The sequence below is a fragment of the Saimiri boliviensis genome, chromosome 10 (assembly GCF_048565385.1).
Source record: "Saimiri boliviensis isolate mSaiBol1 chromosome 10, mSaiBol1.pri, whole genome shotgun sequence".
NCBI lineage: Eukaryota > Metazoa > Chordata > Mammalia > Primates > Cebidae > Saimiri > Saimiri boliviensis.
In genome coordinates, this window is record NC_133458.1 from 119,438,138 (window position 1) to 119,464,633 (window position 26,496).

The 26,496-nt window shown below is 38.4% G+C and overlaps 1 protein-coding gene and 1 long non-coding RNA gene across 6 annotated transcripts in view; one reads left to right on the forward strand and one right to left on the reverse strand.

The window, feature by feature from the left end:
- The window catches only part of MATCAP2 (microtubule associated tyrosine carboxypeptidase 2), a 61,361-nt gene extending 36,345 nt beyond the window's left edge, over positions 1-25,016 (forward strand). For 3 of the 5 annotated variants that reach the window (XM_074379823.1, XM_074379821.1, XM_074379822.1), the window contains 4 exons: positions 13,711-13,843; positions 14,696-15,001; positions 18,072-18,169; positions 22,253-25,016. In XM_074379823.1, the coding sequence (XP_074235924.1) occupies positions 13,711-13,843; positions 14,696-15,001; positions 18,072-18,169; positions 22,253-22,411 (696 nt within the window). In that variant the 3' untranslated portion in view covers positions 22,412-25,016. Of the gene's footprint in view, positions 1-12,971; positions 13,116-13,710; positions 13,844-14,695; positions 15,002-18,071; positions 18,170-22,252 lie in introns of all 5 variants that reach the window. The other 2 variants (XM_039462031.2, XM_039462032.2) reach the window with 2 other exon arrangements.
- Positions 5,792-23,277, reverse strand: LOC120360902 (uncharacterized). Its single transcript, XR_005577292.2, has 3 exons — positions 23,201-23,277; positions 12,610-12,728; positions 5,792-8,559 (listed from the first exon to the last, which is right to left on the reverse strand). It is a non-coding gene; the product is annotated as an uncharacterized LOC120360902 (long non-coding RNA).
- Positions 25,017-26,496: the final 1,480 nt, after the last annotated feature.

Genomic DNA, 26,496 nt, shown 5'->3' on the forward strand with positions numbered 1-26,496 from the left:
TCGGTGTGTTGATTTTTATTCTAATCTGGTCCTAGTCTGCTGCAGTTCACATTACAGAAAACTGGATTGTTGACAAAAGTACTTTTGCTCCTTCTGTCTCTCCCCTGCTCTCCACACTGCTGTCAGTGTCTTTCTAAGATGTAAATTTGACCTCTTCAGAAAAACTTCAGGGCTTCTCATGATTTAGGATAAAGTTCAAAATATTTGCCATGGCCTGCAAGGCCTTATACCAAGGTCAACTGTATACTCCTACAGCATCTCATGTAAATATGTGTCACAGCATTTATCCACTGTTACCATCCTTCAGTTTCTTGTTTGTCTTTACTCGTAGACCAGCCTCCTTGATAGAAGTGTAATTTTCTTATTTCAGCTCTTCCCAGAATTGAGTGCAGTTCTTGGTACTCTTGTTTCCCAAAGCCTCTCCATCCCAGGAACCTGCAGTCTTGTCAAACCAAGTGCTATTTCCTTTCTTTAGTTTCTATATACTTATAACAATATTGGTCCCTTTTGCATAGAATGTGCCCTCTTTCCTCTTATCCCATACTGCTATTTCCCTTTGTTCAGTAATCTCATAATTATTTATGTCCTTCAAATTATTACTACATTGGATCTGTTTATATGTCATCTCTGCCAGTCTAATGGTAAAACAGGGACTTAGATTCTAAAATATAAAGCTGCATAAAAGTGACAGTGATTGGCACATAGAAGGTAAGGCATAGCTAGATAAATGAATGGTCCCTTTTGCTGGTATGTTAAAAATTTAGTGAAATACTTTATAAACAGTGGATCCAAATTTGTGATCCAGGGGTCAAGTTCAGCCTGCATATATGTTTTGTTTGGCCAGCACACTGTTTTGTAAAAATGTTGGAATGTAAATATGCTCTTCTTCGGCCTCTTCCAGATGTCTTATAATCAGTAGCTTTACACAGTGGTTACTCCTTGCAGCTGAAGGGATTTTAGTGTGTGACTACTACTGTCCCATCAGTTTGTGGCTACAATACCTTAAATGGAGGCCTAATGAACTGACTGAGTAATCACAAATCTTTATATACCTAATTTGCTACCAGGAGGCAATAGCCAGCATTGAAAAATTCATTTAGTATCTTGCTTTTCATTCTGTGAAGCTCAAAAGCCAGAATATGCCTATGTGTGTATATATATCCCATGCTTATCCAAAGTAACCGTTTTCGGACTGTTCTGAGGAATACCACCTAAGCAAAGGGAGCCATACATGTCAGAAGACATAGAATATTATATTCATCTCCCACATTCACCACACATAGGATCATAATAAAAGCTTAGGAGAGTCTTTTGTTTAATATTTTCCAAACTAATTTGGCTTTGAAACCTTTAAAAAACAGTATCTTCTTGACCGCTTTCCCTCAAGAAAGTTTGGAAAATACTGGCTTAAAGAAAAGGACTGTCCAAGATCCTAGGGATTATTCTCTATTTACGGGGAAAAGTTTTAGATTCTGGGATTTTTTGAAAAGGAGAGGAATGAAGGGAGAGTTTGAATTGTATATTAATTAGCAAGGCAGAAGAAACATAATCTGGAGTAAAAAGTTGGAGGGCAAACCAATTACCTTAAATTCTACAATTAAAACCCAGTGACTTTCTGTTAAAACTTAAGTACTTCCTGCAGTCATATGGGAGATAAGCACATTCACAGCCCCTCCGTGCTCTCATTTTGTCTTCATAACTCTGTGAGGTAAATAGGGCAGTGATTTTAATCTCCCTTTTGCCAGTGAAGAACCTAAACCTGAGAAAGGTACAATGACAAACTGAAGAGCACACAGGCAGCAAATGGTGGGGCCCTAACGTAGAACCAGGTCTTCTGACTTCTAGTCTTTCCATAGCTCCATTCTACCCCCTATCATATTGGTGTCCCCAATGTATATAGTTTTTCACTGAGTGAAAACTGCAGTTTAGCACATGATTGATGGTCAGGTGTCCAGATTGTAAGATGGTAAACAAAATCAGCAAAGTAAACCAGAAGCGTATCATTCAACAGAATATTCAGATGTTTCAGAAGCTTTATTATCTAAAACAGTGTTGCAAATTTTTGTCGAGAACATTTTTTTGTGGATTAGCGATTTTAATGTTAAATTATGCTATTTGATTGCTCTTCCCTTTTAAAATAATAGCTTTATTAAGATACAATTCAAATGTCATACAGTTCAGCCATTTAAAGTATGCAGTTCTGCAATGTAAAACTAAACTAAAAAAAAAAATTATAAAAAATAAAAATAGGCTGGGCACAGTGGCTCATGCCTGTAATCTCAGCACTTTGGCAGATCAGGTCAGGAATTTGAGACCAGCCTGACCAATAGACATGGTAAAACCCCGTCTCTACTAAAAATACAAAAATTAGCCAGGCATGGTGATGGGTGCCTGTAATCCCAGCTACTCTGGAGGCTCAGGCAGGGAGAATCGCTAGAACCCAGGAGGTGGAGGTTGCAGTGAGCCGAGATTGCACCACTGCACTCCAGCCTGGGCAGAGTACAGTTCACTGGTTTTAATATATTTAGAGTTGCGCAGCCGTAACCACTAATTCTAGAACATTTCACCACCTCAAAAATAAACACTGTACCCATTAGCAATCATTCCCCGTTTGTAACCAAGCATGCAGCCCTAGGCAACCACCAGTCTACTTTTGGACTTTCTGGATTTGCCTGTCTGGACATTTAATATAAATGGAATCACATAACACCTGTGGCCCTTTGTGACTAGCTTCTTTCACTTGTCATAATGTTTTCAAAGTTTATCTGTGCTGTGTTCTAGCATGCATCAGCACTTTTTATTGCCAAATAATATTTCGTATATGGATATACTACATTCTATTTTTTTTATCATTTGATAGACAATTGGGTTGTTTCTGCTTTTTGGCTATTATTAATAATGCTGTATGAACATTTGCATACACATTTTTTGTGGACATATGTTTTCAGTTACCTTGGATACACATCTAGTAGTGGAGTTGTTAGTACATATAATTACTTTATTTTTAACCTTTTAAGGAAATTCCAGACTGTTTTTCAAAGTGATTATACCATTTTACTTTCCTACCAGCAGCCCACGTGAGTGTTCCACTTTCTCCACATTTTCATCAACTTTTTTTTTTCTGTAGACATCCCAGTGGGAATGAAGTAGTATCTCATTGTGCTTTTGATTTACAATTCTCTGATGGTTAATAATGGCCATTTGTATATCTTCTTTGGAGAATCACCTATTTCAGATCCTTTGCCCATTTTTCAATTATTTGTTTTTATTGTTGAGTTACAGGAGTTATTTACCTATTTTAGATATCAGATACGAAATTTTCCATATTTTTCCAAACATTTTTTCCCATTCTTTGGATCACCTTTTATTTTTATGACAGCATTCTTTGAAGCACAGTTTTGATGAAGTCCAGCTTATCTGTTTGTTGTTTGTGCTTTTGGTGTCATATCTAATAGCCCATTGCCTAATCCAGGGTCATGAAGATGTATGCCTATTCTTGCTTCTAAGAGTTTTTATTGTTTTAGCTCTTACATTTAGGTCTTAGATCCATGATGAGTTAATTTTTTTTCTTTTTTTTCAAAGACTTTTTTTTTTTTTTTTTTTTTTTTTAAGATATGGGGTTTCTCCATGTTGGTGAGGCTGGTCTCAAATTCCTGACCTCCAGTGATCTGCCCACCTCCACCTCCCAAAGTGCTGGGATTACAGACTTGAGCCACCTCGTGCGGCCAGAGGTAATTTTTATGTATGATATGGGATAGGGGTCCAACTCTATTATTTTAAATGTGGATATCCAATTGTCCCAGCCCCATTTGTTAAAAAGAATTTGATTACATACTGTTGTCATTGTAATAGAGGAGAGTACAAGTGCTTCAGGTTACAGCTCTGAGATGACAGAGCTGTAACAGGAATAATGATGCTGTTCTATTTTGTGTGGCACTGTAAGTGACATTCAAATCAGGAGAGAGAGAGGACTATTATCTTCATGTGGAATAATTAAGTACTTTGCATTTATTTCCTTTTTGCTCTAGGTCCCAGGTCTCTGAAAATCCCTTTGTGTTTTTATGCCTATAAGATACACAAAGCTTTATTTAAAATACTCTCTTCTTCATCTATCTGCTTCTGTGAAGAAAAATTAAAAAAAAAATTTTAATGTATTCTCTTATTCTATAAGGAGGGAAGGATTTATTCTATGAAGAGGGAAGGATTAAGAAATGATTGATTTGTAAATAGAGATAATATTAATAATTTAGTAAAAATAGGGGTTTTTTGTTCAGCGTTTCTAAAAAGGCAAAAATGTATTTGGTAGCTTGTTTCAAATCGTTTTTACCCAGAAGTGTTATCCTACCTGACAATGTGTCTTGTGGAACTCAAGAGTAGTTTCCATTTTACCATTTTCTAGCTTGGTAATGGAGGAATTGGCCAAGTACATCCTAAGATGTACACAAAGGAAAGGTCAAAGGTCAGATTCATGCAGACTAGGAGACAGTCCTGGACAGTAGGGGTTGGTGTATGTACATTAGTATGTTCTGGGGCTAGGAATTTTAAACTGATTTATGAAAATTTGTAGTGTTACATTGCTTTCTACTTGTTTTGCATTCTTAAAGTTGGAAGGAAGCAAATAATATATTTGATATCTTTGGGCAAATCTGGGCTAGATTTTTAGGGGAGTGACTGTCTGTTCCATGAGTTAACCTCAAGAATGCAAGATATACCAACTGTTTTCCTGCCAACAACTGGCCCTGCCTAAAAATCTAATATAGAAAATATCAGTTGAATTTTTAAGATCTAAAAACAGTTTCATGTGTTTCTTTGTTAAATGCAAATACTCCACAGAAGGGGTATCAAATGTCTACCTGGCAAGTGGGACAAGGTAATTAGATAGTGAATAGAAAGGGCAGGAGATTCCAAAGTAGAAGACACTTAACACTTTGTTTTTTTCAGTTAGAAAAGTAGCTGATATTCATTATAAAAACTTAGAAAAGTGTGGAGAATAAGAATCCCGAAATTCTACCACCCACAGGTAACCACTATTGACCTTTTAGAGTATTTTTCTTCTCCCGTGCCTAATGTTAGTCGTTGTGGTCAATGCACTTTCGCTTATTTATCATAAACAGGTTCTCGTATCATTAAAAACTGTCAACACTTTTTATGTCAGCATCAATTTCAGTGCCTGCGTACATTTCATGTAATAGGTGTATAACAATTGACTTGAATATTTAGGTTGTTCCTTATTGGGCTTTTTTATTTCTAAGAAACAGTTTTGTTAGTCATTTACTCTAGGGACCTTTTTGCCTAGAGCCTGTGGGAACGAGGCTAGTGAGTGAGCTGTTCAGAGGAGATGTTTCTTTTTCAGTGCAAGTTATTCTAGACATCCTGATGTGTCTCAGAGTGCTTCTCCTCTTATTAACTTACCTAGAAATAATGGCATTTTTAAGAAAATGGTTTTATTTATTTACAGACAATAAAATTTACTCACTTTAGGTATTTATTGCAGTCACTCTCCTTCCCTGAACCTTGTCCCCAGGCAACCACTGACCTGAAATGGCCATTCGGGTCTTTTTATCACTTTACTCCGGTCTTTTTATTGCTAAGAAAAGTTGCCTTAATTTTGAATATTTCTCTGAACCATTTATTTTAGTTTTCTTTTACTCATTTTTATAATTAACAGACTTAATATTAACCATCTGCGTCTCACATGGCTCAGCTGCCCTCGTTCTGACCCTTCTTCTCTTTTCCTAAGATAATTTTTTAAATACTTCTTTAAACATGTTATTTTTTTCTTCTCTCTCTCTCTATCTCTCTCTCTCTCTCTCTCTCTCTCTCTCTCTCTCTCTTTTGGGTCTCATTATATTGACGAGGCTGATCTTGAACTTGAACCCCTGGCCTCTTGTGGTCCTCCTACCTTGGCCTCCCAAAGTGCTGGGAGGCTTGAGTTTTCATGCCTGGCCTCTAAGAAAATTTTTGAAGATTATTGTTGGTTTTATTAATTTTTGAGATCGAGCTTGTACTTTCTAAAATTTTATTGGCTTCCTGTAGAATGTATTAGGTTGAACCATTTTAAATTGTTCATATTTAATTATTTTGACCTACAAAGATGACAGTGTCATCTGATTTAACCTAGTATTCTTTCAGAGGTATGTTCTTCATTTGAGTTTTCAGAATAATGCTTCCTGTTTCCTTGGAATATCACATTTCTTCACAGAGCTCATGTGTCTTTGTAAAAATTACTCATCTGTGGCCAGGTGCAGTGGCTCATGCTTGTAACCCTAGCACTTTGGGGAACCAAGGCAGGCAGATTGCCTGAGCTCAGGAGTTTGAGACCAGCCTGGGCAACAGTGTGAAACCCCATCTCTACTAAAATACAAAAAAAATTAGCTGGGTGTGGTGGCATGCACCTGTAGTCTCAGCTACTTGGGAGGCTGAGGCAGGAGAATTGCTTGAACCTGGGAGGCAGAAGTTGCAATGAGCCAAGATTGCACCACTGCACTCCAGCCTGGGTGAGGACAACAGAGTGAAACTCCGTCTCCAAAAAAAAAAAATTATCTGTGATTAAGAAGCACCAGATTCAGGCTTAAGTTTGGTGTAAAGACAAGTATACAGAGTCATTTCTCCATTGGAGTATTCAGAGTCTTACTTCTCAGAGTTGATTTTTCCAGGCTCCTGGTCCAGGTTCCTGAACTTAGGGCCTGGCTAAGCTTTCATGTAGTGGTCTTCTGAAGTATTTTAGTGTAACTACAAGAGTGAGGGTGAAAGAGAGTTAAGACCAGCCTGACCAACATGGTGAAACTCTGTCTCTACTTAAAAATACAAAAATTAGCTGGGCGTGGTGGCAGGTGCCTGTAATCCCAGCTACTTGGGAGGCTGAGGCAGGAGAATCACTTAAACTGGGTAGGCGAAGGTTGCAGTGAGCCAAGATCAAGCCATTGCACTCCAGCCTGGGTGACAGAGTGAGACTTCATCTCCAAAGAAACCCAAAAAGACCTATGTAGTGTTTTACAAACTATACTCCACCAAAACATTGTGTGTTTTAGTGCTTCCACAAATATTGAAATATTTTCTAACAGACAATAAAAGTTTAAGATGGAGTTCTGTGAGATTTTTGTCTGAAAAAAAATGTTCTGCTAAAAACAAAAGTTGAAAAAGCGAGTGTTTTAAGAAATCTAAGGTAAATTCTAGACCATTTTCCAGAAAATGTATGTCTTAGTCCAAAAAATGCATTTTGGTTATGTAACAAAATACCGTAAACTGGGTAGCTTATGAATGATAGAAATTTATTTATCATGGTTCTGGGGCCTGGGAAGTCCAAGATCAAGGCACCGTCAGATCTGGTGTCTGATGAGAACCCTCTTTTTAGTTGATGGAAGGCACCTTAGAAGAAGGCTCTGTGTCCTCATATGGTGGAAGTGGCTAGCTAGCTCTCTGGAGCTGCTTTTATTTAGAGGCAGAGACTCACTATGTTGCTTAGATCTGGTCTTGAACTCCTGGCTTCAGGTGATCATCCCACTTTGGCCTCTCATGGTGCTGGAATTACAGGCATGAGCCACCATGCCCAGCCTGGGGCCTCTTTTATAAGGGCACTAATCACAATCATGAAGGTTCTACCCTCATGACTTACTCACTTCCCAAAGGCCCCACCTCCTCATACCCTCACCTTGGGGGTTAGGATTTCAACATAAGCATGTGGGTACGGGCATAAATATTCAGATTATAGCAATGCAGAAAATGAAAACCTGCATTTCCCATGATGTATTACGATCAGGAGTCTACCTTTGGCTATAGGACTTCAAGTAAGGGAACCATATATCCTAGAATGCAATGAATCACATCTCTTTTTTCTTATCCATTCTTTTTCTTTTGAGTTATATACTATATTGGGACGTGTTGTTTTCTGATTAACATAAGCAATGATATAATGGAGAAGAGAAAGGTTTAACATGAAATTTATTGCCTCTAAGAGTATACGCACGTGGAGGTGTATGAATGCCTGATTCTTCAAGTGGTGTAAACATTGATTCTGTAAACTCTAGGGGGAGTGGATAAACCATCATCTTTTTTCTCCCTTTTAAAATAAAATAACTTTTAACTTCTGATCATAGCCCAAATATATTACATATTGTGAGGAATTTTTAAACTTCTGAAAAATACAAATAATAAATATCAGTGCAACCCACCAGTCATCTGATTCCTAGACATGAACTTCAGCCTTTCAGTATATTCCTCCAAGCTTCCATGTGCATTTTAAAGCTACTTTTTCCTTTTTCCAAAATTGGAAGTATACTCAAAATGCCTGTGGCCTGCGGTTAAGAAGTTGTATAAGGAAGCAGAAGTCATTGTAACACAAAAATATTCACTGACGAAGTGGTTGACTCATTGCCATTCAAAGTCCTTTCTTTCTTCAAGCTTGAACTTATTTCCACCAATTTGGCTACTGTCACTGTCTCTATGCTGTGGGATATTATAATGCAGATAGGGTGGGAAGTTACTTCTTAAGATTGGTGAAAGACGCTGTAGATCTCTGTGATTACTGACAAGTCTGTCTCCGTTGGACCAGTTGAAAAACTGATGAATAAAAGAATCAATAAAGATAATGAAAGGCTAGGCATTCAGAGAAGAGTGATTGAATATATTGTAATATTTAAAGCTGAATATTAAGATTGCCTTTTGGGAACATTGATGTAGCTCCCATTAAGTGTTAACACCATGATGGCGCCATGTAAGTCAAGATGAAACAAAGGAGATGATGTGCTGTTATGTATCATTGTGATAGAAGAATTGCATTCCCTCCCAGCAAACACACAAAAGTCCACTGCTTTTATTCATCCTTTGATTTAGTCATTCTGTGATCTGTGATAACAAGGAACGCTTGTCATAATTCTCTGGACTTTTATATTTGCTACAATAAATAACCAGTAACCACATTTTCCTACCAAGTAAGCATATGCCTTAGAAAGGCTATTATAATTTTATCCAAAATTAAGTACATGCTTTAAAAGACCTATAAGCAGTCTGGTCGTGGTGGCACATGCCTGTAATCCCAGCACTTTAGCAGGCTGAGGTGGGCAGATCACTTGATGTCAGGAGTTAGACTAGCCTGGCCAACATGGTGAAACTTTGTCCCTACTAAAAAATACAAAAATTAGCTAGGCATGGTGGGATGTGCCTGTAATCCCAGCTACTTGGGAGGCTGAGGCAGGAGAATCGCTTGAACCTGGGAGGCAGAGGCTGCAGCAAGCCGAGATTATGCCATTGCACTCCAGCCTGGGCAACAGAGCAAGACACTGTCTCAAAACAAAACCAAAAAACAAGAAAAAGAACTATAAGTAGAAATTATAATAACTTTTTTAGAAATAAATAAATTTTAACCATTTTAAAATCTTAACAGTTCATAGCTGGGCATGGAGGTGCATGCCTGTAATCCCAGCTACTCGGGAGGCTGAGGCAGGAGAATCGCTTGAACCCAGGAGGCAGAGGCTGAGTTGAGCCAAGATTGCACCACTTTGCTCCATCCTGGGCAGCAAAAAAAAAAAAAAAAAAAAAATCTTAACAGTTCAATATATTAATATAAGGTACCTTCTCTTCTGCAGTTCTTCAGGCCACATTTCTCACATTCTTCTCACTCTTTGATATATGGATAGCTGGTGACCATTAGGTTGGTATATGCAAAGTGTCTTTGCTAATGTGCTAAAATGAGTTTTTAGTTATCTGCTAATCTGTGCTTTTATTTATCCTAGCTGTCATATGAATTAATCAGCTTCTGGAGTACTTGTATTTGCCATTCTCTGAAATCCCTCTCACATTTTACATGCACTTGAATTACCTGGGGATCCTCTTAAAATGCAGATTCTGAATCAAAAGTCGTGAAGGTAGCTCTGCATTTGGCACCAGTTCCCATGCCATGCCAGTGCTGCTGGCCCTTCGGACTATACTTTAAATAGCAAGGCATTCAGTAACAGTTTTGGGATCAGAAGCTATTGAAGCCATTTCTTATTATGATATCTTAATGATACATGCCTAGTTTATTAGTAATGTATATTTTTCAATTAGTGATATATATGTTGAATTATGACTTGCGGTATGTAATTTTTTAAAATAATTTTTGTGTCAGGCAATGATCTACAGTGGTGGTATTTGTAGAGAATGGTGTTGACAAACTGTAAAAATACTTCACAAAAAGGTTTATTCTAAGATGAATATGAAGGACCATGGCCTGAGGCATAGTCTCAAGAGGTCCTGAGAACAGGTGTCCAAGGTGGTTGGGTTACAGCTTGGTTTTATACATTTTAGGGAAACATCTTATGTCTCAATCAATACATGTGAGGAATGCATTGGTTTGGTCTAGAAAGATAGGACAACTCAAAGAGGGATTCAAAGATTTTCTGACTGGCAGTTGATTGAAAGAGTTAAGTTATATGAAAACCTGGAATCAACACAAAGGAGTGTTTGGTTTAAGTTAAGGGAGTCTAGAGACCAAGGTTCTTATTATATAGATGAAGTCTCATAGGTGGCCACCTTTCGAGATAATAGATGGCATAATGTTTCTTATTTAAACCTTCAAAAGGTGTAATCCTAGCATTTTGGAGGCCGAGATGGGAGGATCACTTGACCCTGAGTTCCAGACCAGCTTGGCCAACATAGTGAGACCTTGTCTCTATTTTTTTTTTTTTAATTAAAAATAAAAATAAAACGTGCTAGAGACTGGCATGGTGACTCATACCTGTAATCTCAGCACTTTTCGAGGTGGAAGTGGGAGGATCATTTGAGGCCAGGAATTGACTAGCCTGGGTAACACAGCAAGACTCTGTCTCTACAAAAATATTAAAAAATTATCCAGCATGCTGGCGTATGTCTGTTGTCCCAGCTACTCAGGAGACTGAGATGGGAGGATGACTTGAGGCCAGGAGGCTGAGGCTGCAGTGAGCCATGATTGCGCCACTGAGCTCCAGCCTGGGCGACAGAGCAAGACACTGTGTCCAAACAAACAAACAAAAATAAATAAAATAAATACATTAAAAAGGTGCTAGACTCTGCATTAATCTCTTCAGGACGGGGAGGGCCCAGAAAGGGAAAGATCTAGTTATGTTATAGAGACTCTTTACAGATGCAGAATTTACCCCTACAAAAGACAGCTTTGCAGGGCCCTTTCAAAATGTGGCAAAGAAACATTTTGGGGTAAAATATTTTTATTTCCTTCTTTATCAGTCACGTGATGTTATACCAGAGTCAGGCTGGAAAGTAAGCCACACTATACATGGTTAAATAAGACCCATCTGATGAGATTTTATGGTTTAGAGAGCAGGACTCCCCAGACCCTTTAGATAGGAATTTGGGCAAGAGAGGAAAACAAAGGTCAGAGTTTAGTCCTCAGTGATAACATACCAATGATGATACACTAGTTAACATGTATTGACTACTTATTATGCCCCAGACACCATGCTTTACAAAGGTGAACTAAATTTTCTCAATAAAACCATGAAGTAGATGCTATTATTGTTATCCTCATTTACAAATGAGGAGGCTGAGGCTGGTAAGAAGGTAGTGAGTTATTGCAATTGATTATTCACATCAGTTAGAGATCGAACTCCTTGCTCTACTCTAAGCCCCTTCTCACTGCTGCACTAGACTTGTCTAATAATAACAATAATAATAGAAAAAACAAGTTTAGTGACTTGCTCATGATAGCACAGCTGGACGACAGCCATGGCATCAACTCCAGAGCTTGGTACCTGTAATCTCTTTACTAGTCTGACAGTTCAGAAACTACAGGCTTTATATGACATGAACATGAACTCTCTAGGTTGTTAAACAATTCGTGTAAGATAGAGTTGAATTTTCTAGCTTTTTTTTCCCAAAAGGCCTTTGAAAAGCATTTTCTTTTCCTTAGGTTTTCCTTTCTATGGCTTTCCCATAGATACTGATAATTTGTGATTCCTTACCAGTTTTTTTTTAGTCTTCCATGCTGCATATGTGTGTTAATTTGTGCGTATGTGTAAAAGTATCTCAACTTTTATATTCCTTTGCTGCAAAAATTTATGAAGAATGAAAAGTAGATAGTATCCTGCCCTGAATGAAAGATAAAAGTATTCTTATTAATGTTGAAAATTTGTTTTCTTCCAGAGAGTAGCCTAGGAAAATAAGATAGATGGAATGCTGCAGAAGACTGATTGATCCTTTTTTTTTTTTGGGGACCAAGTTTCACTCTTGTTGCCCAGACTGGAGTGCAATGGTGTGATCTTGGCTCTCTGAAACCTCTGCCTCCCAGGTTCAAGGATTCTTCTGCCTCAGCCTCCCAAGCAGCTGGGGCTACAAGCATGCCCCACCATGCCTGGCTAATTTTTTGTGTTTTTAGTAGAGATGGGGTTTCAGTGTGTGGACCAGGCTGTTCTCGAACTCCTGTCCTCAAGTGATCCATCCACGTCAGCCTACCAAAGTGCTGGGATTACAGGCATGAGCCACTGCGCATGGCCGATTCTTTAAAATTTTTTTTTTAATTTTTATTTTAATAGTGTTTGGGATTATACTGATTAATTCTTATGTAGGTTCTTAAAATTTTGAAAATTTTTTCTTCATTCATAGGGTAATGGTAATCTGTTGACTTGTGTGGAGACATACCTTTCACTCCAAGTTCTCCTGCCAAACCACCAAATGATCTTTGAGAAGCCAGGAGCCCCTCTCTCCAGCTTCTCGGCCTGTCAGATGTTAGCGTTTGAGATACATAGTCCTTGAGCCGTCTGCGAGCATGTTAAGGAGAAACAAACACAGGAAGAGTTTGTATTGCTAACGTACAGGCATTTGTACAAATTTGCAAAAATGAGTGGAAGTTGTTTAGGATTAGAAAAGTTTGGCACTTCACTTGCAGTTTAATTTGGAAGTCAATAAACCTAGAATAGGTTATAATAAATAACATAGCTAACATGTGGCATCTCGAAGTAATATGAGGCTATTTACTTTCGTTCTCTCTCTTTCTTTTACAGTCTATCAATATTATGGAACTGACTTTACAGAAATATGGAAGTTATGAAAAATTTGAACAAGCCACTGGTGGTAGCTTGCTCTCTAAAACTCGAATCTGGAGTCACGTTAGGAGGTACATGATGAAGGAAGGCTGCCTAGGGGAGGTATGAATTGTGAGTGAACATGAGGAGTTACTGTCAGTAATAGTCAGTTATAGTTATTGTATTGCATTGTATTGTATTGTACTCTATTGTATTTATTTTATTTTTCAAGACAGAGTCTCGCTCTGTCACCCAGGCTGGAGTGCCTTGGTGCAAGCTCAGCTCACTGCAACCTCCGCCTCCCAGGCTCAAGCGATTCTCTTGCCTCAGCCTCCTGAGTAAATGGAGTTCCCCCCTAGAACACAAGGAGTTACTGTCAGTGACAGTCAGTTGTGGGCATTGTATTGTATTGCATTATACTGTATTGTATTTATTTTATTTTTTGAGATGGAGTCTCGCTCTGTCACCCAGGCTGCAGTGCAGTGGTGCAATCCTGGCTCCCTGCAACCTCCGCCTTCCAGGTTCAAGCGATTCTCTTGCCTCAGGCTTCCTGGTAGCTGGGTGATTTGGCTATACATTCCATCTTGGTTTCTGGGAGATTTAAGGTGGTTATAAACAAAACAACATTGTTAATTTGCAGGCCCATTTTTTCTTTGAAAGCTTCTCCCCTACCTTCATGTTTTGTTTTATGTCTGTGTACTTCTTTTCTTACCCTTAGATTGTAGTTCATCTCACTGAGGACCTGCTTTCCCGAGCATCAATGACAATAGTAAACGGATGTCCAACTCTGACCATCAATGTGTCCACTGCACGTGAACATTGGCTGGAGGGAATGCTGAGGCATGAAATAGGTAGGGGCAACCCTTTCCGTTTGTTTATTTGTAATATCAGGAATTAACTCCAAAGAAATGTTCTTTTAGAATGGGTTTTTTTCTTAGTAGTATTTTATTTTTTTAGTAGAAGAAAATTTAGTAAAAAATCATGAGCTTCACTTGGACTCATTTCAAATTAGATTTTTAAAAGGAAGTGTTTAGGTTATTGAATCTGGGAAGTCATTTAATTGCTCTGGATTTGCCCTACAATTAAACTGAGGGGGTTGAATTAAGGTATCTTTGAGGTTCTTTTCAAATATCAAGTCTGTGATTCTTCTCTTTAAAAAAGTAAATTATTATAAAGGTTATACGTCCTCTCTTGAAACATGTGATCCTTTTGAAGGCAGTGTACACTCTTTCATACCCAAGAGATGTTAGGGTCAGGTCATTGTCTACTTTGTTTTGATTTGTATGCACACATTAATTTGGTGTTAGAATTTTTTTTTTTTTTTTTTTTGAGATGGGATCTTGCTCTGTCACCCAGTCTTGAGCACAGTGGCACGATTTCAGCTCACTGCAACCTCTGCCTCCTTGGCTTAAGTGATTCTCCTCACCCCAGCCTTCTGAGCAGTTAGGGTCCCAGGTGCATGCCACCACACCTGGCTAATTTTTTGTATTTCTGGTAAATATGGGGTTTCACCATGTTGCCCAGGCTGGTCTCAAACTCCTAAACTCAAGTGATCTGCCCTCCTCAGCCTTCCAACGTGTTGGGATTCCAGGCGTGAGCCACTGTGCCCAGCTGGTTTTAGAACTGTTGATGAAATCTATCTTTTGGGGAAGAATTAAAACAAAAATGGCATTTCTTCTTCATGTAACTTTTCTTCTCCATAGGCACACATTATTTTCGAGGTATTAACAACCTCCAGCAGCCATGGAACAATTGGACTGGACGTAAAAAACATGAGCTCAAGCCAAATAATCCCACAGAGGAAGGACTAGCAAGCATTCACAGTGTTCTGTTTAGAAAAGACCCCTTTTTATGGAGGGCTGCCCTCCTCTACTACACTGTTTATCGAGCCAGCCAAATGTCTTTTTGTGAACTCTTCAAAGATATTGGCAGGTTTGTCAAGGACCCCAATACAAGATGGGATTATTGTGTGCGGGCCAAGAGGGGATGGACTGATACTTCCCAACCAGGTGGGTGTCCCTTAACTGTAGGTTTTCTGACTTACTGAGTAGTTGTCTAGTGGTTTTGTTTATATCCTAATCCTTGAATCACAAAATTGACTCACTTTTGAAAAATTAAGCCTTTGTTACCTGAGGTCAGAACTGGTTTTCCCAAACCAGATTTTCTTAGCATTATTTTTGCCCAGCTCAATTTTGAAAAATCTCAGACCTACAGAATATGGAAAGAATGGTAAAATGAGCACCCATCTACCCTTCATCTGGATTCACCTATTGTTAACATTTTGCTATTTTTGCTTTCTCTTTGACTTTTTAAAAACAGCTATACTGAGATATAATTCACATGCTATAGTTTACCCATTTAAAATGTACAGTTCAGTGATTTTTAGAATATTCGCAGAGTTGCGCAACCATCGCCACTGTCTAATTCCAGAATGTTTTCATTATCCCAAAAGAAACCCATACCCATTAGCATTCATTCCCCATGTTTTCCCCTTCTCTCCAGCTCTAAGCAACTGTTTTTGGTGTTATTTTCATCTCTGTAGGTTTACCTATTTTGAACATTTCATATAAATAGAATTATCTAATGTGATTCTTTGTGGTGGGCTTCTTTCAGTTAGCATGGTGTTTTCAAAATTCATTCATATTGTAGCACGTATCAGTGTTTTGATCATTTTATTGCTGTGAGGTAGGCAGTCCCCTAGCAGAGCTCAAGCGCTGTGCTGGGAGATCCGCTGCTCTCTTCAGAGCCAGCAGGCAGGAATAGTTAAGTCTGCTGAAGCTGTGCCCACATCCAACCCTTCTCCCAGGTGCTCTGACCCAGGGAGATGGGAGTTTCATCTATAAGTCCCTGACTGGGGCTGCTGCTTTTCTGTCAAGAGATGCCTTGCCCAGAGAGGAAGAATCTATAGAAAGACAGTCTCCATTTTTATTTTTTTGAGATGGTGTTTCACTCATGTTGCCCAGGCTGGAGTACAATGGTGCCATCTCAGCTCACTGCAATCTCCACCTTTTGGGTTCAGGTGATTCTCCTGCCTCAGCCTCCCACATAGCTGGGACTGAAGGCATGCACCACCATGCGCAGCTAATTTTGCATTTTTTCGTAGAGATGGGGTTTTGCCCTGTTGGCCAGGCTGGTCTTGAACTCCTGAACCCAGGTGATCCACCCATCTTGGCCTCCCAAAGTGCCGGGATTACAGGCATGAGCCACTGCGCCCAACCTAAGAGTGTTTTTAAACTATTTATTTGGAGCTTGGTAAATACTTACTCAAATTAGTGATGGTTATGTTGCTAGCACAGCCCACATTAACATTTTGTACTAGTGATGTAATTGTATGACAGTGTAGTGCCTTAGAGCCAGGAGCAGGCAAGATGGGAAGCAAGAAAAAGAAGGACATCTCTCCCTTGTCTTTCATGTGTGCACAGCCAATTCCAGGCGGGATTTCAGATAAACAGCATGTCTGCCATTTCTTAGAATACTCTTCTCGATACTCTTAGAAGAAAATTTGTTGATATATTGAACTAACCTGAAATTCAAAATGACTTTTAAACAAATGTTTCTTAATTTATGTTTTTTAAGGGCGTTTTTGAGTAGTATTTTTAGATTCCTTTGCTTGCATTTTAGTACTGTACTCTGTACTCAGATGCACAGGGCTTCCGTGTTGCCTTTGATATGCCACCTCATGGAGGATCTTCACTTTAAGACTAGTCCCTTTTTTCTTTTCTTCACATATTTTTGTGTTTTTCATGTTTTATTTTGGAAAATTTTAAATGTATACAACAGAATGATTAATATGTTGAACTCCAGTAATAATTACCTGATCATAATAATTATCAATATTTTTTTAACTGTGGTTCAGCTATTCTTCCAAATTAATTTTCCTATAGTATTTTAAAGCCAATTCCAACATCATGTCCTTTTCCCCATAAATATTTCAATATGCATCTCTGATTTGGACCTTTTTTTTTTTTTTTTTTTGAAATGGAGTTTCGCTCTTGTTACCCAGGCTGGAGTGCAATGGCGCGATCTCGGCTCACCGCAACCTCCGCCTCCTGGGTTCAGGCAATTCTCCTGCCTCAGCCTCCTGAGTAGCTGGGATTACAGGCACGCGCCACCACGCCCAGCTGATATTTTGTATTTTTAATAGAGGCAGGGTTTCACCATGTTGACTAGGATGGTCTCAATCTCTTGACCTTGTGATCTACCCGCCTCTGCCTCCCAGAGTGCTGGGATTACAGGCGTGAGCCACCACGCCTGGCCCCGATTTGGACCATTTTTTAACAATTCTCATGCTATTAGCCTACCTAACAAAACAATAATTCCTTAATCTATGACTCCATGTGGTAGGATTTTAATTCATTTAATAAAGATTTTTTAATTATGCAAGTATGTCAGGATGGGAAAAAGGTTTACTGTGTAAACAGAACATCCTTTTCTAAGTAGGTTCAGATCTCATGGAAATGTCTTACTTTTCATATCTTTATGCATTTTTTTCTATTTTTAAACCTACATACTCCTCAAAATCTAGTTCTAGCTCTTGTTTACACAGAGAGAAACAGTATCAAAATTTGTACTTTAAAACCATAGTTTGTTTTGGATTAATGGAGGGGAGGGGTTATGATATTCTAAATGCCAGGAGTTTCTAAAATTCTGCATCTCTCCACTATCTTTATTGAGACCTATCTGCTCTAAAACTATCCTGCGCAGGCCTTCCCACTCAGATGCCTTGAGTGCACAATGGGAGTTATGACTGAATGGTGGGAGTGGGGGAAAATGAGATAATTGTATTTATAAGAGTCATATACTTAAAATTACCAGTCTCTATAATTAGGAAAGGACTGTTATTTTAATAATGGGGAGGATACGTGAGGAGAAGGAATTCTTAAGCTTTTAGTCTGCATACTGTCCTGGCACTTTCCAAGACTCGACATTTTATGTAATAAAGATAGTTAAATAAATGTTGGCAAACTGAAATATTTTTAATACAGGACTGATTTCTACAGTAAATGGAATGGGTTGATACCTAATTACTTAGTAATTTTTTTAAACATCAGAAAGTAAACACTATTCTGGTTCCTCCAGGGTGTTTTAGTAAAGACCAGGTATACTTGGATGGAATTCTTCAAATTCTGCGATACAGAGAGACCATAGACTTCTATCTGCTAACTGCCCTTGGGAAGGTGAGTAGAAGCCATAGCACATAGTCCCGGAACACACCAGATTAGCATTTCCCCTCACTCGAGCTTAGGATTAAATAAGATTCAGATTCACACTATTTTTACTTTATTGTTGGAATAAATTTTCTTTATTTCATAACAAGAGGGAAGAAATCTGGTTCTGTAATAGAACCAAATTGTAAAATTTCTTTTTGGTCTATAAGAGATAAAGAATAGGAATTTGGAAATATATATTGTTTTATTTTTATTTGTATACATATATATATTTTTAAAAAAGCATTATCTGAAAACTATAAAAGCATTTAAGTAAGCTGCAGCTATCACACTTCCCCCCATAATATCTCATAAGAAAAGGATATTTTCTGACATGACCATATGATTTTAAGATATTTATTATTGATTAAATATAACATCTAAAATATAGTACACTTCAGTTTTTGCAAAGTGCCTCCCAAATGTCCTTTGTAGCTCTTCTTTTGTGATCCAAGATCCAATCAAGATTTAGGTATTACATTTGGTTATAATCTTTCATCTCTTTTAATCTGTAATAGTCTCCCCTTGCCTCATTCTTGCTTTATTTTCATTATATTTTTAAGACTTGGTCTGAGCGAGGTGGCTCATGCCCATAATCCCAACACCTTGGGAGGCTGAAATGGGAAGCTGAGGCAGGAGGATCACTTGAGGCCAGGAGTTTGAGAGCAGTATGGGCAACATGGGGAAACCCTGTCTCTATAAAACGTTAGCTGAGCAAGGTGGCACCCACCTCAGTTCCAACTACTTGGGAAGCTGAGGTGGGAGGATCACTTGAGCCCAGGAGGTCAAGGCTGCAGTGAGCCACGATCGTACCACTGCACTCCAGCCTGGGAGACAGAGACAGACCCTGTCTCAAAAAAAAAAAAAAAAAAAAAAAAAAAAAAGATTGGCACAGTTTTCTTGACAATTCCTACAATATGGATTATCAGATTGTTTCCTTCTGATGAGATTCAGGTTAAACATTTTTGCCAAGAATACTGCATAAGTGATATGTATTTCCCATTGCATCACAATAGAAAAGGTGCATGTCATTTTGCTCCATTTGATCACCAGGGTGTTTGATTGCCTGCTGTGTTTGATCACCTGGGTTAAGGTAGTGACCACCAGATCTCCCCATTATAAAAGTACCTTTCCCCCACTGTATTAATAAATAGTCTTTGGGATGATATCTATGAATGGGCTATTCCCTAACAACCCTTGATAATCTTTTCCCGAATCAATTATTATACTGGTAGTAACAAAATAGAGGTCTTCTAATTCTTTTATATTTCTTTGTCACTCCCTGTTTTTGTAGTATTATTATGGACTTAATTAGAATTATTTTTTAATTCAACTTTTTCATGGCTGCTCCTATGTTTTAAACATGTCTCCAGGTTTTCTGGCATAGTAAAATGTCTGGGCAAAACTTCTACTTTTCCTACCCAAATCTAAGATCAGCCATTTCTCTAATGCAGTCTTGTTTCCTTTTAATTGGTATTTTTTTAAAACAGAAGCTGAGTTCTTGGTGTGTCCCTTGCTATTGGAGTACTCTTGCTTCTGGGGTTTTCAGTGAGCAAATCATACCTATTTTTTAAATCATAAGGGCACTGCAATTCACATCAGACCCTACAAGATTCTTTCATACCTCCTCTCCCATTCTGTATTTGTATCTACCATCTCTTAAAATGAGAATCTTGTTTCCTAATGTCAGTATATTTACTCTTTCCTATAACAAACTGAGAATAAGTTAAGAATTGCTAAACGATACCAATATCTATATACCTATTTTGATTACATTTAGTGGTATAAATACCAAATAAAATAATGATAATAGTAAAAACTTTGAAAACCTTAATAAAATATAGATATACTATGAACATGAGTTTATTTATTTATTTTTGAGATGGAGTCTTATTTCGTCACCCAGGCCGGAGTGCAGTGGCGCAATCTTGGCTCACTGAAACCTCCCACCTCCTAGTTCAAGTGATTTTCCTGCCTTAGCCTGCCAAGTAGTTGGGATTATGGGCACCTGCCATTACATCCAGCTAATTTTTGTATTTTTAGTTGAGACAGTGTTTCACCACATTGGCCAGGCTACCCTCGAACTCCTGACCTCAAGTGATCCTCCTACCATGGCCTCCCAAAGTGCTGGGACTATATGTGTGAGCCACTGCACCCAGCCAAGTGCTTTTCTTAAAGCTTTCCTACTGAGCCTGGAAGAGTATTGATCAGAAGATCATAGTATTTAGAGCCAACTATGTTTTAGAATTTAAAGATAATTTAAAGCTGGGCATGGTGGCTCACACCTGTAATCACAGCACTTTGGGAGGTGGAGGCGAGAGGATCACTTGAGACTAGGCGTTCGAGACCAGCCTGGGCAACATAGTGAAACCTCCCCTCTATAAAAACAAAAACAAATTAGCCGGGCATGGTGGCACATGCCTGTAGGGAGGCTAAGTGGGAAGGATCGCTTGAGCTCAGGAGTTCAAGGCCACAGTGAGACGTGATTATACCACTGCATTCCTGCTAGGGTGACAGAGCAAGACCCTATCTCTTTTTAAAAGTTTAAAAATAAAAATAAAGATAATTCATAGAACTTTAAAAGTTTCCTCCTTAAACCTAATATAAGTACCTATGAAAGCCTGGCTTCTTAAATAGGAGAGTGAAAAAGCTGTGAGCATTTTTTTACAGAAATTCAAAATAAAAGCAAGAAAATGTGATTCGCATCACAACTCACTATGTGTCCTAAATTAAAGAGAAATAGGAATCTAATATACAGACTGAGTATCTCTTCTCTAAAATGCTTGGGACTAGAAGTGTTTTGGATTTTGGATTTTTTTTTTTTTTGAATTTTGGAATATTTACATTCTTTACTGGTTGAGCATCCCAAATCCCCAAATTGGAAATTCTAAAAGCTCCAATGAGTATTTTCTGTGAGCATCACGTGGGTGCTCCAAAAGTTTGGAACATTTCAGATTTTGCATTTTTGAATTTGGGATGCTCATCCTATATAATTGTGCTAATTTTTCTAATTTAATAATATGCCATTTATATTCTGGTTATTTTCTTGATTCTTTTACTTCGATTTAGCCAGAAGACTTGTTTGGTTTTAGAGTCTGGCTCACACACAAATATATTAAATATAGTTGTCTAATTTTTAGACAAACTGAGTAGGTCCAAGGTAGAGTATTCAATTAAATTTGGCTTTTTAAAATCATCTTTTAGGCTGGGCGCAGTGGCTTAATGCCTGTAATACCAGCACTTTGGGAGCCCAAGGCAGGTGGATCACCTGAGGTCAGAAATTCAAGACCAGCCTGGCTAACATGATGAAGTGCTGTTTCTACTAACGATACGAAAAATGGCCAGGCGCAGTGGCTCACACTTGTAATCCCATCACTTTGGGAGGCCAAGGGGGTCAGATCACCCGAGGTCGGGAGTTCAAGACCAGCCTGACATACATGGAGAAACCCCATCTCTGCTAAAAATACAAAATTAGCTGGGTATGGTGGCACATGCTTGTAAGCCCAGGTATTTGGGAGGCTGAGGCAGGAGAAATGCTTGAACCCGGGAGGCGGAGGTTGCAGTGAGCCGAGATCATGCCATTCCACTCCAGCCTGGGCAACAACAGTGAAACTCAGTCTCTAAATAAATAAAATTAAAAAATAGAAATACAAAAAAATTAGCCGGGTATGGTGGCAGGCGCCTGTCATACCAGCAATACAGAAGGCTGAGGCAGGAGAATCACCTGAACCCAGGAGGTGGAGGTTGCAGTGAGCCAAGATCATGCCATTGCACTTCAGCCTGGGCAACAAGAGCCAAACTCTGTTATCAGAAAAAATTAGTAATAATAATAGTAATACTCTTTTAATATGGTCATAGTATGAGAGGCTGAGAAATACATTATTATTTAACACAGTGAAGAAAAGGTAAGTCACTGATTTTTGTTGTTTTGCAGCTATTAAAATAGTTTGACAAATGATCTGTATACTTTTATTTAAGGCCAAGGGAAGAAATTCATCCTTAAAACGTACATTGTAGTTACATCTTTAAATTAACGCATCTTCGTTTTTTCAGGTTTCTTATGAAGATGTGGATCGCTTAAAAGGATTGGCAGTTACCGAAAACATGAGGGTCCCTCACTTCCTCCAGGACCATGGCCGATATATGGAACACTTAGAGAAGATCATGGAAGTGAATGAACTGACTGACAGGGAACTGAAAGATCTGATATAGTAATTTGCATTCTGGCAAACATAGCTAAGCTGTACCTCCATATATATTACCAGTTAGTTAGGTGCAGTTAGCACCAGAAGATTTCTAAAAGAATGACTGTTTACTTGTGTTTTCTGAAGAATGGTCTTCAGTATTCAGCTGAATTTTTAGGTTAAGTACAAATCTTAAACTGTTTCCCTAAAGTGTTTCTATAGGCTGCAAGGGGAAGTTACTCCTCTTTCCTGAATCTCGACAGAGTCAGATGGAGATACTACTGCTAAGCATTTTTGAAGACTCTTGGTCAAGTTGCGTGATAAATTTCTGCCTGAGCAGTAAGCACTGGCCTGGTGCTTCTGCCTAAGTGCGGAGGTCAGTTCCAACTGGAGACTGGCTGAATTCCATTGCTGTTCAGACTCCAAAATTATATTTGTCTGATAAATAATGGTAATTATTCTTTGAAAAATTAGTTTCGTGTTGCTCCAAAAAGCTAGCTATATCTAAGCTTTCTTATTTCTTTTATATGTTAAGGAATTTTAAAGGGAGAAGAAAAGCAATTTGAAAATTTTTCATTGTTTTATTTTAACATTATTGTTTCAGCTTATCAGCATATAGGGACTAAATTAGAGAATCACCTCTTTCTGTCCAGTTATCTCTTAACTGCGTTTTCATCTGTTGAAACATACTGTATCCTTTTCAATTTTTTACAGAGTTTTAACATCTTTTCCACTGCATCCTTTATAAAAATGATAAGTACAAATTCCGGAGAGGTTTTTCTACACATATCAAAATAGTTGGGAAAGGGCTACTCACCTTTTTATTAAACAGGATGTGTAATAAGCAGAGGACAAATGGGCCTGGTTAAATGCAGGTTCTCGATGTTGACTGGGTAGCACCTGCAGTGAACTTGACCGTGCTCTGAAAAATGAAATTCTGGGTGTTGACGGTTGATAAAGCCAGCTTTGTGCTATTGGGTCAGTATAGTTTATGCAAATCTTTGACTTCATCAACCCAGTAATGACATAATTTGAATTTTAAGATGAGAGTTGTTTTGCTGTATTTCTCCTGTTAGCCTAACTTTGTATTTTATCAGCTTCAGTATGTATTTGGAGATATGTATATATGTGGATTATATGTGGATTCAGATGGTTTTTCATACAACTTAGTGATCAGAAAGAATGCTGCTGCAAACACCCCACTTAAGATTGCTGCTGTAATTTCTACCCAAAGCTGTCTGAGAGTTTATCGTTACCTCAGTGCAGGCCAAAATATGGTGCTAATACTGGTAGATACACACTGTGAAGCCTGGTTCACATTCATGCTAGAAAATGATTTGGGGAAATCTTTTTTAGGATAGGTTACATGATTTGTCTCTTTCACATATCTGAAAGGACTTGCTTCAAAGAAGAATGTTGCAGTGAACAGGATGTACTCTAGCTGGTACCCAGAGGTTTTTGCAAAACCACGAATCTTGCTTTTGGCAGTAAAGGCTGACACTTTGGAGCATTGAAAGGCCTTAGCCCCTGCTCCCCCACTACATGCCATGTTAGTGGTGTGTGTCCTATACATCTGTGTGCCAGGCTGGGGCAGACTGTGCCAGTGCTCACCAACACTAGAATCTGCCCTTAACACCTCTAGCATGTATCTTCTTGTAGCAGAGTCATGCACTTTGAGCACTGTGTGGTGTTTTCTGACTTCATCTTAAAACTTATCAAAGGTGGTTGTGAAAACAATGTCACAGAAGTATAAACAGAAATGGCAATATTTATGTCCTATGATTCAAGCCAAAAGGTTATAAATTCAACTTTCACAGGCAATAGCACTGCTAATCTTAAATTTATGGTTTAAATATAAAGGAAAATCACAGCAGCCTTAGTTTCCTATTGGTAGGATCATTTGCAGCAGTTCTAGTTCTTAACTTTTAAAATGGATGAATATTTTCTCTTTGATTTGGAAAAGGAACTGCTTTTTTGCCTTACTGCTTTGGTATAAAGATGAAAAATAATGAGCACTCTGCAGACAAAATGACCTTAAATCACATTGATTAAGATATTTTAAAAGTTAGCAGTGAACCAAAAGTAGTTTCAGGTTGGCAGAAATAAAGAACTTTTAAGCTTTAAAATTTGAGATTAAATATTTATGAACGTCTGTTGTTTCTTTTTCCTGAGATAGCGGTAAGGTCAGTTTTGTTCCCTAAAATAAAAAGTTTTAGTAAACAGAAAATTATAGCAAGAGTACTTAGGAGAATAGTTGAAGATTGTATTAATTTAATTATAATAGTTATTCAACATAGGCTATTGAAGATTAGAATTTCATCAGTTTTGTCCACTATAATTTTAAAAATAGTTGTATCAAATATAAATTCTGATAAACTGTTAGGTTTTAACACCAGACAGGATTCCAAGTAAATTAATGATTGCAAACATCAATCCATAGTCTTCCTTTCTGTATATTTCCACCTTTGTAAAAGTGTTTAAAATTTGTATGGTTTGTTTTGTGTATCTTTGGGCATTTTGTGTCTGGCTACGATAACAAGAAACAGTGCCAAGGTTCTCAGATGAAGTATGTGGCTATACATGCATGTCACTTCTTTTCTTTGAAAACCCAATTATATTTTTTTTGTGGCGTTTCTTGTTTTTTACTTTGTGGTAATTGTCAAAAGGACATCAGTCATGCTCGTCTTCTAGTGCTGTTACTTCTTAGAAAAATATTACATTTCCCACACTTCACCTTTTTCCTGCTTATTTTAGCTTATACTCTCATGGGACATATGGAGAAGGGAAAAGGAGAGAGGGTGTATTTGTCTGTTCTCACACTGCTAATAAAGAACTACTCAAGACTGTGTAATTTATAAAGGAAAAAGGCTTAATGGACTCACAGTTCCACATGGCTGGAGAGATGTCACAATCATGGCGGAAGATGGAAGAGCAGAGGGATGTCTTACATGGCGGCAGGCAAGAGAGCATGTGTAGAGGAACTCCCTTTTATAAAGCAATCAGATCTCATTATTCAGTGGCATGACAACAGCAATGGAAATACCCCCATGATGCAGTTACCTCCCACGGGATCCCTTCCACAACACATGGGAATCATGGGAGCTACAAGTCAAGATGAGATTTGGGTGGGGACACAGCCAAACCATATCAGAGGGATAATTTTTTTTTTTTTTTTTTTGAGTCAGAGTTTTGCTTTTGTTGCCCAGGCTGGAGTGCAATGATGCCATCTTGGCTCACTGCAACCTCAACCTCCTGGGTTCAAATGATTCTCCTGCCTCAGACTCCTGAGTAGCTGGGATTACAGGTATCTGCCACCATGCCTGGCTAATTTTTTGTTTCTTTTTTGTTTTTTGGTTTTTTTGGTTTTGTTTTCTTCTTTTCCCCCAACCCTATTCTTCCCCATGACTGGCTAATTTTTTGTACTTTTAGTAGAGACAAGGTTTCACCATGTTGACCAGGCTGCTCTCAGACTCCTGACTTCAGGTGATCCACCTTCAGGTGCTTAGCCTCCCAAAGTGCTTAGATTACAGATGTGAGCCACCATGCCTGGCCTCAGAGGGACAATTTTATCTCATAAACTTTTATGCAGAATGTATAGAGCAGAATCTGTGCTGATCACCAGAGATCCTCTGATGAACAAGTTCGAGAAAAGGCACAGAAGGTGGTTATGGCACAGCCACATTCCTGTGACCAAAAAGTGCTACAGAAAGAATATACACTGTCCTCAGTGGGCCTGCCTGTGTGTTTGAAGCAGAGAGGAAGATCATTTGCTAAATGGTGATTGTTCACAGGATTTTATTACTACTTTTTGCAATGCTTATGTTTAGAACAAAAGCACCTTCCAAGGGGAAGTAGTAGACCAGGAATGCAGTTGCTTGGGTCATCAAAGGCCTATGGGAGATCCCTGAGACCTCCTGCAGATGCCCATGGGAGCTGACACTATATCCTTAAGAAGATGAGCCTGAAGCTCATCAGGGACAGAGAGGAGTGTATGGTGCCCTCACCCATCAGGGGCAAGTAACCAGGTATATTAGTCAGTTTTCATGGTGCTGATAAAGACATACTGGAGAATGTATGTCTTTGGGAAATTTACCGAAGAAAGAAGTTTATTGC